This window comes from Saccopteryx leptura, chromosome 3 (assembly GCF_036850995.1).
Source record: "Saccopteryx leptura isolate mSacLep1 chromosome 3, mSacLep1_pri_phased_curated, whole genome shotgun sequence".
Classification (NCBI taxonomy): domain Eukaryota; kingdom Metazoa; phylum Chordata; class Mammalia; order Chiroptera; family Emballonuridae; genus Saccopteryx; species Saccopteryx leptura.
Genome location: NC_089505.1, coordinates 117908615 through 117923860, shown reverse-complemented (window position 1 = coordinate 117923860; position 15246 = coordinate 117908615). Strand labels below are relative to the sequence as shown.

Sequence of the window (15246 nt, the reverse complement as noted above, 5' to 3'; positions counted from 1 at the left end):
AAGGTCATCTAAATTTTCTCCTCTGTCTCTGAAAAATATTAGTTTTGTGTTTTCCACTTAGGTCTATGATCCATTTTAATTTTTTTGAAAAGTGTAAAGTCGCCCTGGCCGGTTGGCTCAGTGGTAAGAGCGTCGGCCTGGCGTGCAGGGGTCCCGGGTACGATTCCCGGCCAGGGCACACAGGAGAAGCGCCCATCTGCTTCTCCACCCCTCTCCCTCTCCTTCCTCCCTGTCTCTCTCTTCCCCTCCCGCAGCGGAGGCTCCATTGGAGCAAAGATGGCCCGGGTGCTGGGGATGGCTCCTTGGCCTCTGCCCCAGGCGCTAGAGTGGCTCTGGTTGCGCGACAGAGCGAAGCCCTGGAGGGGCAGAGCGTCGCCCCTGGTGGGCATGCCGGGTGGATCCCCGTCGGGCACATGCGGGAGTCTGTCTGACTGTCTCTCCCCGTTTCCAGCTTCGGAAAAATACAAAAAAAAAAAAAAAAAAGGAAAGTGTAAAGTCTGTGTCTACAATCATTTGGACAGGGGTGTTCTGTTTTCCCAGCATCACTTGCTAAAAAGACTACCATTTCCTCTATTGCATTGCCTTTGATACTTTGACAAATATCAGATGACTGTATTTTTGTGGGTCTTTTTCTGGATTCTCATCTAGTTGTCTATTCTTTCACCAATACCACACTATCTTGATTACTGTAGCTTTATAGTAAGTCTTTTTTTTTTTTTTTTTTTTTTTAGAGAGAGAAGTATCAATTCATTGCTCTACTTAGTTGGGCATTGATTGTTTCTTGTACCTGTTGTGACTAGGGATGGAACCTGCAACCTTGGGCTCAAGTTAAGCCAGCAATCCCTTGGCTTATGCCAATGACCTCTGGCTCAAGCTGGCAACCTTGTGATCATGTCCATGACCCTGTGCTCAAACCAGTGACCTCATGCTTAAGCTGGAGACCTCACACTCAAGCCAGCAACCCCATTTTCAAGCTGATGACTACACGCTCAAGCTGGTGACCCCACACTCAAGCCAGTGACCTTGGGTTTTGAACCGGCAACCTCAGCGTTCCCGGTCATGCTCTATTCACTGCACCACCACTGATCAGGCTATAGTAAGTCTTGAAGTCAGGTACTGCCAGACTTCTAACTTTGTTCTTCTACAACACTGTGTTGGATACTGTGGGTCTTTTGCCTCTCCCCATAAACCTTTAAAAGAAGTTTGTTGGTATCCACAAAATAACTTGCTGGAATTTTGATTGAGATTGCCTTGAATTTATAGACCCAGTTGGGAAGAACTGACCTCTTTACAATATTGAGTCCCCCCTCCATGAACATGGAATATCTCTGTATCTCTTTAGTTCTTTTGATTTTGTTCATCAGTTTGGTAGTTTTTCTTATATAGATCTTGTACATATTTTGTTACATTTATACCTAAGGCTTTAATTTTTAAGGGTACCACTCACTGTAAGTGGTATTGTATTTCTAAGTTCAAACTGCACATGTTTATTGCTGATTTGTAGAAAAGTGACTGACTTTTGTCACTTGTATTCTGTAACCTTGTTATAATTAACTTACTAGTTCCAATTTTTTGCCAACTCTTTTGGGTTCTTCTCGTAGACAATCATGTCAACTGTAAACAAAAACAGTTTTATTTCTCCACAATCTGCATACCTTTTCTTTCCTTTTTTGTTGTTGTTCTATTGCATTAACTAGGACTTCCAGTACAATGTTGAAAAGGTGAGAGGGAACATCTTTCTTTCTTTTTTTTTTTTATTAAGTGAGAGGCAAGAAGGAAGAGATAAGACTCCCACATGTGCCCCGACTGGGATCCACCTGGCAATCCCTTACTGGGGGATACACTGCCGGGCTGGGCTGCAGCCCCATTAATCAGTAACCGTTATTTTAGCACCTGAGGCTGAGGCCATGGAGCCATCCTCAGTGCCTGGGCCAACTCTGCTCGAACCATTTGAGCTATGGCTGTGGGAGGGGCAGAGAAAGACAGAGAGAAAAAGAGAGAAAGAGATGGAAGGGAAGCAGATGGTCATTTCTCTTGTGTGTCCTGATCAGGAATCAAACCCAGGACTTCCAAACATTGGGCCGACACTACAGCTGAGCCAACAGGCCAGGGCCAAAAGGGGACACCTTTACCTTCTTCCTGATCTTAGTGGGAAAGCTGCTAGTTTCTCATCAAGTATGACATTAGCTGAAGGGTTTTTATAGATATACTTTATCAACTTGATAAAATTTTCTTCTACTCCTAATTTACTCATTTTGTTTGTTTTCTTATCATGACTAGGTGTTGGATTTTTGTCAAATACCTTTCTGTATCCACTGATATAAAAATGTAATTTTTCGGCCCTGGCCAGTTGGCTCAGCAGTAGAGTATTGGCCCAGCATGTGGAAGTCCTGGGTTTGATTCTCAGCCAGGGCACACAGGAGAAGCGCCCATATGCTTCTCCACCCTTCCTCCTCTCCTCTCTGTCTCTCTCTTCCCCTCCTGCAGCCAAGGCTCCATTTGGAGTAAAGTTGGCCCTGGCGCTGAGGATGGCTCCATGGCCTCAGGCACTAGAATGGCTCTAGCTGCAACAGAGCAACAGCCCAAATGGGCAGAGCATCGCCCCCTGGTGGGCATGCCCAGTGGATCCCGGCTGTGCACATGCGAGAGTCTATCTCTCTGCCTCCCCACTTCTCACTTCAGAAAAATTAAAAAAAAAAAAAATGTAACCTTTCTCCTTCAGCCTGATGTGATGGATTACTTTCATTGATTTTCACTGATTTATGAATGTTGAACCAGCTTTGCATACTTGTGTTAATTCCCATGACTACAGCATGCATGAAATATTTATATAAAGTGTTAGATTTTATTTGCTAATTATCAAATTTATGATATATATATGAGAATGTTTCCATCTATGTTTATGACAGATAGTAGTCTGTATTTTTCTTTTCTTGTAATGTTTTTGTTTAGTTTTGATATTAGATTAATGCTGGCCTATCAGAATGAGTTAGAAAGTATTCTCTCTGCTTCTATCCTCTGAAAGAAATGGTAGCAAGTTGGCTTAATTTCTTTCAAGTTTAGTAGATTCATCAGTGAAACCAGCTGTGCCCAGTGCTTTCTGTTCTGGAAGATACTGATTATTGATTCAATTTCTTTAATAGATACAGACCTATTCAGATTGTCAATTTCTTTTTGTGTGAGTTTTGGCAAATTGTACCCTTTAAGAAATTGGTCCATCTCACTTAGGTTATTATCTAGGACAAAGAGTTGTTCATAGTATTTCTTTATAATCCTTGTAATATCCATGAGATCAGTAGTGATGATCCCTCTTTCACTTCTGATATTTGTAATTTGTGTCTTCTCCCTTTTTTATTTAGTTAGCCTGGCTGGTGGCTTATTGATTTTATCAATGTTTTTAAAAAAACCAAAAACTAATTTTAAATTCACTGATTTTTCTCTTTTGCATTCCTGGTTTCATTTTAATTAATTTCAGCTCTGATTTTTATTATTTATTTTCTTCTGCATTCTTTGGGTTTAATTTGCTCTTTTTCTAGTTTCCTAAAGTAGAAACTTAGATGATTGATTTTAAATCTTTCTTCTTTTTAATATATGTATCCAATGCTGTAAATTTCTGCTTTTGCTGTATCTCACAAAGCTTGGTAAGTTGTTTTAATCTTCATTGAGATAAAAATATTTCAAAAATATTTTGAGCCTGACCAGGCAGTGGCACGATGGATAGAGTGTGGGCCTGGGACACAGAGAACCCAGGTTCGAAACTCCGAGGTCACCAGCTTGAGCACGGGCTCATCCGGCTTGAGCGTGGGCTCACCAGCTTGAGGGTGGGGTTGCTGGCTTGAGCATGGGATCATAGACATGACTCCATGGTCACTGGCTTGAAGCCCAAGGTCGCTGGCTTGAGCAAGGGTCACTCACTCTGCTGGAGCCCCCCGATTAAGGCACATATGAGAAACCAAACAACTAAGGTGCTGCAATGAGGAAATAAATGATGCGTCTCATCTCTCTCCCTTCCTGCCTTTCTGTCCCTGTCTGTCCCTCTCTCTGTCTCTCAGTCTCTCTTGCTAAAAAAGAAAATTCTTTTGATATATCTTCTTTGATCAAAGTGTCATTCAGAAGTGTACTGTTTAAATACATATATTTATGAATTTTTCCAGTCATCTTTCTGTTACTGATTTCTAATTTAAGTCTCCTGTTGTCCAAGAGTAGACATTGTATGATTTCTATCCTTTTAAATTTGTTAGGGGTGTTTTATGACCCAGAATGCAGTTGAATGTCCATGTGAGTTTGATAATAATGTGTATTCTGCTATTGTTAGATGAAGTAGTCTGTAAATGTCAATTATATACAGTTGATTAATGGTATTGTTGAATTAAACTATATCCTTAATAATTTTCTGCCTGCTTGGATCTGTCCATTTCTGATAGAGTGGTACTGAGATCTCCAACTATGATAGTGGCTTAATCTTTTTCTTTTTGCAATTCTATTAGTTTTTGTTTCATATAGACTGAGGATCTGTTGTTAGGTGTATTCACATTAAGAATTTTTCTGCCTTTTTTAAGAATCTTATTATGTAATAACATCTTTATTACTGATTACTTTCTTGTTTATTTTTCATTTTTCAATGACAGTTGATATACAGTATTATATTAGTTTCAAGCGAACAACCCAGTGATTAGACAATATACATCTTACCACGTGATCATCCTGATAAATCTTGTACCATCTGACACCATACATAGTTATTAGAATATCACTGACTATATTCCCAATGCTGTACTTTACATCCCCATGACTATTCTATAACAATCAATTTGTACTTCTTAATCCCATCACCTTCTTTACCCATCCTCCAAACCCATCTGGGAACTGTCAAAATGTTCTCTGTATCTATGAGTCTGTTTCTGTTCTGCTTGTTCATTTGGTTTTTAGATTCAATTATTGATAGATATGTATTTATTGTCATTTTATAGTTCACATTTTTATCTTTTTTTTTTCTTCTTTTAAAGATGATCCTTTAACATTTTGTGTAACACTGTTTGGTGGTGATTAATTCCTTTATGTGGGAGACTGCAAGCTGGCAAAGCCCTAGCAGTTTAAGGCTTAAGCTAAAGGCTAAGCTCTTCCCCACACCTCCATATTGGCTATGAAGCTGAGTATTTGTACTTGTCCCATCCCCCCACCTCACTTGCTTGCTTAAGTTGCTAGAGGCAATTTACATGCCTTTCTCCACACCTGTTAGCTATGTTTAACCTTTGTTTTGTGAAGTTAAGATATTATGCAGAGTGGAGGGTTTTCTGCACTTGGGAGAATTCTTGGGTTGCCTTGGAAATGTGACTTTGTATCAGAGATCTCTTTGATTTGCTAATGACTTTGCTCTGCCCTATAAATAAAGTGATTTGGGGGTGGAAACTTGCTCTTGCAAGCTATCAGCTGTGAAGAGACCTCCCGATCACATCCTTTTCCTCTCCAAGTTTATTTCTTCATTCTGCACCATTCTCACTCAGGACCTGGACAATTACTAGCTGCGCTGGTCCGCGGCACCTTTACCTCTTTTTGTCTAGGAAGTTCTTTATTTTTATTTTATTTTATTTTTCTGTGACAGAGAGAGGGACAGAATGGGACAGGAAGGGAGAGAGAGAGAAGCATCAATTTTTCATTGCAGCACTTTAGTTGTTCACTAATTGCTTTCTCATATGTGCCTTGATTGGGGGGGGGTACAGATCTAGTGACCCTTTGCTCAAGCCAGCAATCTTGGGCTCAAGCTGGTAAGCCTTGCTCAAACCAGATGAGCCCATGCTCAAGCCAGTGACTTCAGGGTTTTGAACCTGGGTCCTCCACGTTCCAGTCCGACGCTCTAATCACTGTGCCACCAACTGGCCAGGCTGGGAAACTCTTTATATGTCCTTTAATTCTAAACAATGGCTCTGCTGGGTAGAGTAATCTTCGTTGTACGTCCTCACTTTTCATCACTTTGAATACTTCTTGCCAATCCCTTCTGGCCCGCAAAGTTTCTGTTGAGAAACCAGCTGACAGTCTTATGGGAGCTCCCTTGTAGGTAACTCACTGCTTTTCTCTTGCTGCTTTTAAGATTCTCTCTTTGCCCTGGCCACTTGGTTGGTTAGAGCATCATCCTGAAGCACAGAAATTGCCAGTTCAATCCCCAGTCAGGGAACATACAGAAAGAGATCAATGTTTCTGTCTCTCACTCACTCTCTCCCATCCTCTCCTGGCGTGAGCTACAAACCAATCTGCAAATGGCTGCTACTTGTGCTGGTCTTGGAAGTGCCCAGGACACACCAAGCTGTAAACCAAGGCCAGCTGCCACTAGTGTAGATCATGGGGCCACTTAGTGAGAAGTATAGGACAAACAGGCCAGATGCTGCTTGTTTGAAAGATTATAATTGTCTTGGCTCAGAAGCATGAGCCAAGACCATCTGTATGGCAGGGTCACTGGGAACAGTTAGGTGGGTGGGGTAGGGTACTCAGGGAATCACTAGAGAAGGGAAAACAGTGATGGCCAGATTGATGGAGACTCAGATACAGTGCCCACCTGCTGGCTCTGTGTGGGGAGCTCAGAAAAGGAACAATGGCCGCTGCCAGCACTTCTGTCTGGGAGAAGCTGTCTCTCTAACTTACATCCTGATGCCAGACAATTCAGTTCCTCCCCATGTCTCTGGTGCCTTTGATGCTACTGTCCCAGCACTGGATCTCAGAGGGAGTATGAGTAAGTCTGTATACAGGCCCCTTAAGAGGAACTTCCTGGGGCTCTAGCAGCCCTCCATCTCACTTGGCCACAGTTCTGGCTGGTTTTTATAGCCAGAAGTTATGATGACTCCCAGCACTAGAACCCTGGGCTTGAGGGTCCTGGTGTGGGTCTGGAACCCCTCACTCCTAACAGGCACCTCTGCAGCCAAGATATCCTCTCCCAATTTTTATCTGTCACACATGGATGTGGGACCAGCCCATTCTGTATTTCTGACCCTCTTACTAGTCTTTTTTTTTTTTTTTTGAAATGTCAGTTTTTATTTTCCTGTAGGCTGACTTTTATACTAGAGCAGTGCTTCTCCATTGGGGACATTTTGTACCCCACTCCTCTGGGGACATTTGGCAATGTCTAGAAACATGTTTGGTTGTCACAACTGGGGAGTTGGTCATGGCATCTGGTGAGTAGAGGCCAGGAATACTGCTACACATCCTACAGTGTAAGGACAGCTCCCTCTCCCCACACCCAGCAAAGACTCATCTGGCCCAAAATGTCCATAGGGCTGAGGTTGAAACCTTGTACTAGAAGCTGCAAACTTGACCTCCCTCCCCCGGGTGTTTTATTTTTTCCATACAATATTTGCAAGCACTTTTTAAACAGTTGCCACCACGCAGGTTTCTGGCGTCTGGTGAAAATGCAGCTGATCTGGCAATCTGGGGCTGTCTTCTAACAGAGACTCCAGTCTCTCCTGCTGTCTTATAGCCCGCCCATTTGACCCATTTGTTTTCTGACTAGTCCCGGCAGGCAGTGGGTTTGTGCCCTTTTTTCTGTACCTAATGTTTAAGTGTGAGGCACGAAGAGCCCCTCACTTGGCTCAGGTTCCCGTCTCGGAGCTTCTCCACTTCTTTTACTTGAACCATTCCCTGTTATCTGCGACTTTTCCCCATTCTCCAAGAACAGCCATGATTTAAAACCATGTTTCTGCCTGCTTTGATTTAACCCAATGTTAGCTGCTTAATATTTATTGAAAAGCAGTCATTTTAAGTGTACTGATTAAGCAAGTGATTGAAGATTATCTAGCAATCCAAAAAACAGCTCCTCCTGTTCTTTCATGGGGCTTGTAGGCTGTCCTGGAGATCCTTCTAAATCCTGCTATGGCTCTCTGATGCCGAGTTTTGCTGTATCATGGGTGCTGGGGTAATCATGGACTTCTGACTGCTCTTTCCGCTGCATAGCCCTGGTGCCCTGACCCTTGTTCCTCACAAAGTCTTCATCCAGTCCAGCCTGCTTCAGGGTGTCTTGATACCGTTGTGCTGCTTCTTTCCTGGCAAAGTCCTTGGTAACTTGTTCGAAGAGGTAGGGCCTTGTTTGTATTCTTTTTCATTTCCTCCAATTCCTTCTTACACTGTTTTGCTCTTTTATGGTCATTGTTCCTGTTTTATTTCAGCTTTGCTTTGAATACCTCCTCCAGGCTTTTATGGGGATCCATGGCTTTTGCTCGCAAGGTCACAGATTTAGACATTGCTTGACACTTCCTTTTATGCATCTCCAACCACTGGCACTCTCATCTGCTTTGTCCTTTTTTTCAAGTGAATTCCTGACTGCAGACTCCCTCTTCCTGGTGGCATCTGTGATGTGCACAGGGAGGGTGTTGGCAGAGAGGGAAGCCAGGCCACTCAGAGAACGGCTCCTTGACCGGGGTGTGGTGGGTAGCTGCGGAGTCCTTCCTCCCTTCGGTGGTGGCGACAGCATCACAGGGTCGCTGAGTGCAACACAGGCTGGCGGTTCTCAGTAAGAAGGGCTTGTTGCGAGTTACCTCTCGGGTGTCCTTTCTCTTGGCAGCTCTTCTCTGGAAGGCCTTGTAAAGGCCCTCATAGTCCCGGACGGTGGGGTTCACCTGAGGCTGGAATCCAAAGTCAGTCTGCAGAAACGCAAGCTTTTCCTCCTGGGTTCGGGTGGCAGTGCGAAGCCGTGGGTCAGCCCTGCGACTGGACAGGGTGATGGGGGAGGAGGCCATCTGGAGCATGTCCTGGGCTTTCATCTGGATGCGAATTTTCCTGAAGAGCTCAGTTTCCTTTCATCTCCTCCCTCTTACTAGTCTTGATGTGGCTTCTTTATATTCTTAGTTGTAAGACTTCTGTTCAGCTAGTTTTCAGGAAATTCTGAATGATGGTTGTGGTGTAGTTTAGTTGTAATTCTGATGTGGTTGTGGGACAATGAAAGTGCTGCATTTACCTACACCACCACTTAACTGGAAGCTACCTTCTGCCTTCTTTTAATTAGTATTAGCAAAGTATATTTTTCTTTCTTTACTTTTAATCTACATATATGTCTTTATATTTAAAGTGGCTTTCTAATAGACTACAGATAGCTGGGTCTTATTTTTTTGATCCACTCTGACAATCTGTGCCTTTTATTGGGTGCTTTTAGACTACTGATGTTCAGAGTGATTACTGATACAGCTGGAGTAATACGCTATTCACTACTGTTTTCCATTTGTTGCCCTTGTTCTTTTTTGTTTTTTTTTTAATTTTTTTACAGGGATAGAGAGTCAGAGAGAGGGATAGATAGGGACAGACAGACAGGAACGGAGAGAGATGAGAAGCATCAATCATCACTTTTTCATTGCGACACCTTAGTTGTTCATTGATTGCTTTCTCATATGTGCCTTGACCATGGGCCTTCAGCAGACCGAGCAACCCCTTGCTCAAGCCAGCGACTTTGGGTCCAAATGGTGAGCTTTTTTTGCTCAAGCCAGATGAGCCCGCACTCAAGCTGGCAACCTCAGGGTCTCGAACCTGGGTCCTCCACATCCCAGTCCAATGCTCTATCCACTGTGCCACCGCCTGGTCAGGCTTGCCCTTGTTCTTTGTTCCTATTTTTGTCTTCCATGTTTTACACCTTTTGTGGTTTTTTGGGGGTTTTTTCCTGTATTTTTCTGAAGCCGGAAACGGGGAGAGACAGTCAGACAGACTCCCGCATGTGCCCGACCGGGATCCACCTGGCACGCCCACCAGGGGGCGACGCTCTGCCCACCAGGGGGCGATGCTCTGCCCCTCCAGGGCGTCGCTCTGTTGCGACCACAGCCACTCTAGTGCCTGGGGCAGAGGCCGAGGAGCCATCCCCAGCGCCCGGGCTAACTTTGCTCCAGTGGAGCCTTGGCTGCGGAAGGGGAAGAGAGAGACAGAAAGGAAGGAGAGGGGGAGGGGTGGAGAAGCAGATGGGCACTTCTCCTGTGTGCCCTGGCTGGGAATCGAACCCGGGACTTCTGCACGCCAGGCCGACGCTCTACCACTGAGCCAACAGGCCAGGGCTGTTTTTTGTTTTTTTTTATTGATTGATTTTTAGAGAGAGAGAGAGAGAGAGAGAAGGGGGAGGAGCAGGAAGCATCAACTCTCATATGTGCCTTGACCAGGCAAACCCAAGGTTGTGAACCAGCAACCTCAGTGTTCCAGGTCGACGCTTTATCCCACTGTGCCACCACAGGTCAGGCACCTTTTGTGTTTTTAATTGATCATATTATGATTCCACTTTCTCCCTTTTCTTAGCATATTGATTATATTTGTTTATACTTTTTTTAGTAGTTGCCCTACAGTTTGCAATACATATTTACAACTAATTCAAGTCCTCTTTCAAACACTATACCACTACACAGGTAGGGTGAGTACCTTGTAATAACAAAATAATCCTAATTGCTACTTCTTATCCCTGTATCACTGCTGTCATTCATTTTATGTATCTATTTCAGGTTTTCCTACTCTGACACTCATTCCTGTGACAGTTTCCACATGAGACTCTGTATTCACCTGTTTCTCCAACCTTGGGGACAGCATTTTGTCCTGTGTCTTCCCCTTTCTTATGGATCCAAGAAGATTACTGATATTTTCAGTCTGTTCAGCTTTTTACTTGTTGTTAGGACAGAGTAGCAACTTCCAAGCTCCTTAACATGTAGAATTGAAAAATCATAAGTTACACAGAACTTTCAAAAACATGTTGGTTAACTAAACTAGTCTTCTTCTTGAAGCCTTTCAGGTGAAGCATTTGACCCAGATCCTGGCAATTTAACTAAGCCTTGAACACATGTAGCTCTCAGATGCTGAAAACAAAGCAGTGTGTATCCTTTGACAACATGCCTTGGGATTAACGAAAGAATAAAATGATAGTTGTTTTATTTCTCATGTTACAGCTGACAGTGTAAAGGTGAATGTTCATCTTATATCCAGCTTACACAGAGCAGTACATGAACCATAATAGGAACAAATGTACTGCTTACTGAATGAATAATTTAATAATAAAAAAACCCTCTAGATTCCTCTCTGCCACCCACCATGAAGGAATTCCAACAGGTTATCTTGTACACACAGTATAAAAACTAAGGAAAAATAATGCTACAAACATTTCCTTTTCAAACTTGGAAGTGCCCTCTAAGCTCCTCTGACAAAAGACATACAAACTTGATTACTATGCCTCTTTGAAGCCTGTCTCTACATCTGTAAAAGAGGATAATAACAATCAATAGAAATTATGAAGATCAAATGAGATTATGAGTATAAAATTTCTATCATAGTACAGACATAGCAGACACTCAGTAAAATGTTATTTTAATTTCATTATTATTGGTTATCATCATCAAAGTTATTAAAGCAAAGACTACATTTCATTACACAGCAGTCATCTGCTTTGGGAAGCCCCTTCAGCTGGACTTTATTGAGTAAAGGGCCCTTCTCTGACATGGTAAGTAATAGCATCTTCATATGGTTATGGTAAGAAGTAAATTAAATTAAAAATGTATTGTCTAGCCTAAAACCTCACACACAATGAGTCTTCCACAAAGTTAATCTATTTCTTGACTTCTCTAAAAAAATGTTGTTTAATCCTTGATTATGTCTCTATAGGTGAGTAGCTTTTAGCGAAAAGGGGAACCCCATCCCTTGCACATATTTCTATTTATTTTATGGAAACATTAATTTATCAATTATGGATACATAGAATGCCACTAACTACAGAATTCTGCACTGCACTGATATAAACACTCCTTATTTTGGGTAGTCTCCTTGATTTTAAAAATAAGTTGGAACACTGAAATTTAAATAAACTGGAAACACAAAGTAATTAGTGATAATTCTAAGCTAAGCAGTTAAGAGATATTCCATATACAACAATAAATTAAAGATATAATACTACATATTTCAAGTTAGCTTGAAAATGCTTCAGTAGTTTGGGCCACATGAGAAATAAATGAGCTACTTCATAGGAATAGTTCCCATGATAAGGTCTCAATACGAGACTGATTGCCAGTTGCATCTTCCAACTCATTCTAACTCATTTTAACCCTATATCAAGACTAACTCTACTCTCAAGAGAATTCCACACTGGTATCAGATAGATGTTTGTGAAAATAAAACTACTTTAGAGAACATATAATCACTAGGAATCAGAACAGACTACCTGGTACTTCCTTCAACAAGCTCAGACAGCCTTCAGACTGAAGAACCAAAAGGAAAACCACTTGTAGTTATTACGTGATACTTCAGGCTACTGCCAAAAGAAGAATGTGCAAAGCTGGTGTTGCTCAGTACAAGCCCTTCAACTTCAAGACTAAAACCACAACACAGGCAAAACTAACGGAAACCAAGTCCAAGGGGTTCAAGCAGCTATGTAGAACATGGGGGTAACACATGAGATCTGAGGCACAAATGGAAGAAAGGGAATAGGAGTTATTGATTAGGGGGTCATTAATCTATTCAGGTATAAATTCAGTACCAGCAAAAGCTAAAAATATTAAGTCGACAAAATTTCTTTAGGGAAAATAAAGACAATATTAAGTTGAAAATTCAAGAAAAATGTAAAGATGATGTTTTAAAGGCAAAAGAAAACCAACTTCACTACCAAGCACTAAGGCAATAAATGGTAAATGAGAACGGCAATACACTATAGTAATTAAAAAGAACAACATTCAAGGACTAGAAGTATTGATACAGTCTGAGTTTTTATTGAAGAATAATAGCACATTTTCACTGGGTTCATAAAAGGATTTGCCATGGCATGCAGTTTTGTTTTTTGTTTGTTTTGTTTTGTTAAGTTCTTAACCAACAGCAACAAAAGTAGTCAATTTCTAAGCAGAAATCCCAGAAATGGTCAGTTTACTCTCACTGCCCACCTCTGAAGAATATGAGAGCATTAGTCACACGAAAAGCCAATCACTGATCTGCAGCAGGCTTTCCCTGGGGGTAAGCAAGAGTGACCATACTTACTGGAGTCCTCCCACTGGAGTAAATGTAGCTTCCATGCAGAATAATACAAAAATCCCAGTACCAGAAAAAGGCAGAGGGCTAGCAGCAGATTGCGCACAAATACTAAGAGTCCCATCTTCACATGATTTACGATTTCCCACATGACCTAAAAAAACAAAACAAAGCCACAAAATAAAACCAATTTAGGTCTTGAAAGATAAAGCAATAGTCTTCTTAATATACTCTACCTTAAAATAAGTATTTATAGGAGAATTTCCAAATGAAGAACCTAGAATTATCTTTAAATTCACAACATGGCATCTTTCAATCTGCTCATCCCTGCGTCAAGAAACAGCTTCACCAGCCACTCAGCATCCAAGCCAGAGCTCAGCAGTAATCCTGTGTCCTGCCCTTCATTCCTGATATCCCAATCAATGACCAAATTCTCGTAATTCCAACCTCCCAAATAAGTATCAAATCATGTTCTCTCCCCACCATCACTACCCTCCATCTACACCACCACAGGATTCCCAAAGACAAGTTTCCCTGCCTCCCAGTTTGCATTCTCCCAAACCCATTTTCCATCTAGCACAGGAGTAGTCTGTTAAAAACACAAATTCTGCCCTGGCCAGTTGGCTCAGTGGTAGAGCGTCGGCCTGGCGTGCAGAAGTCCCGGGTTCGATTCCCGGCCAAGGAACACAAGAGAAGCGCCCATCTGCTTCTCCACCCCTCCCCCTCTCCTTCCTCTCTCTCTGTCTCTCTCTTCCCCTCCCGCAGCGAGGCTCCATTGGAGCAAAGATGGCCCGGGCGCTGGGGATGGCTCCTTGGCCTCTGCCCCAGGCACTAGAGTGGCTCTGGTCGCAACAGAGCGACGCCCCGGAGAGGCAGAGCGTCGCCCCCTGGTGGGCGTGCTGGGTGGATCCGGTCAGGCACATGCGGGAGTCTGTCTGACTGTCTCTCCCGGTTTCCAGCTTCAGAAAAATAAATTAAAAAAAAAAAAAAAAACACTAATTCTCACATTACTTCTCTGCCTAAACCCCTCAGTACTGGTATTCTACTGCTGCGATAAAAAAGTACCACAGCCTGACCAGGCGGTGGGGCAGTGGATGGAGCATCGGACTGGGATGCAGAGGACCCAGGTTTGAAGCCCCAAGGTCACCGGCTTGAACGCAAGCTCACCAGCTTAAGTGTGGGGTCACTGGCTTAAAGCCCAAGGTTACTAGCTTGAACAAGGGGTCATTCACTCCGGTGTAGCCACCCCCCCCATCAAGGCACATAAGAGAAAGCAATCAATGAACTAAGGTGCCACATCGAAGACTTGATGCTTCTTATCTCTCTCCCTTCCTGTCTGTCCCTCTTTGTCAATCTCTCTTTCTGTCTCAAAAAAAAGAAAAAAAAAAAGTACCACAAATACAGCAGCTTAAAATGACACAAATTTATCTTCTCAGAGTTTTTTAAGCCAAAAGTCTAGACACAGTATGGATCAGCAGGGTACTCTGCATAGTCTCACAGCAAAACCAAGTGGTCAGTAGGGCTTTCTGGAGACATTGGAGATGACTCTACTTCCAGGTTCATCAGGCTGTTGGTCAAATTCAGTTCCTTGCAGCCGAGGTTCCCAGTTTCCTTGACAGCTGTCTTTGTTCCTGTATTCCTTCCCATGCTTGCCATGTGGTTCCCTTTAGCCATGGTGCATTAAATCCCTCTCACTGTGAATCTCTCCAACTTCCCCCTACCACACCCTGCTTCGGCTTCCAACCAGAGAAACTTCTTTGCTTTTCAGACTCCTGTGATTATATTGGGCCTACCTGACTAATCCAGGATAATCTCTCCCGATTTTAAATTCTATAGTCATAATTTCATCTGCAAAGTCCCTTTTCCATGTAAAGTAACATAATATTTACAAATTCCAGGGATTAGCTATGAACATCTTTGGGGGGTCATTCTACTTAACAAATCTTTCACTAAATTCTCAATTCCTTTAAAATAAAGTAATTGCTCTTACGAGTCTAACACAGGGGTCGGGAACCTTTTTGGCTGAGAGAGCCATGAACGCCACATATTTTAAAATGTAATTCCATGAGAGCCATACAACGACCCATGTATGTTACACATTACCCAATAAAAATTTGGTGTTGTCCTGGAGGACAGCTGTGATTGGCTCCAGCCACCCGCAACCATGAACATGAGTGGTAGGAAATGAGTGGATTGTAATACATGAGAATATTTTTATTTTTAACATTATTATTTTTTTTATTAAAGATTTGTCTATGAGCCAGATGCAGCCATCAAAAGAGCCACATCTGTCTTGCG

The 15246-nt window shown here is 42.5% G+C and overlaps 1 protein-coding gene and 1 pseudogene across 6 annotated transcripts in view; both read right to left on the bottom strand.

Annotated features, from left to right (window-relative positions):
* The window catches only part of ST3GAL3 (ST3 beta-galactoside alpha-2,3-sialyltransferase 3), a 212589-nt gene that overhangs the window by 171574 nt on the left and 25769 nt on the right, over positions 1-15246 (bottom strand). For all 6 annotated transcript variants that reach the window (XM_066376093.1, XM_066376094.1, XM_066376095.1 and 3 more), the window contains exon 2: positions 12958-13102. In XM_066376093.1, the coding sequence (XP_066232190.1) occupies positions 12958-13099 (142 nt within the window). In that variant the 5' untranslated portion in view covers positions 13100-13102. The remainder of the gene's footprint in view (positions 1-12957; positions 13103-15246) is intronic.
* LOC136397263 (protein FAM161B-like) lies at positions 7635-11436 on the bottom strand (annotated as a pseudogene).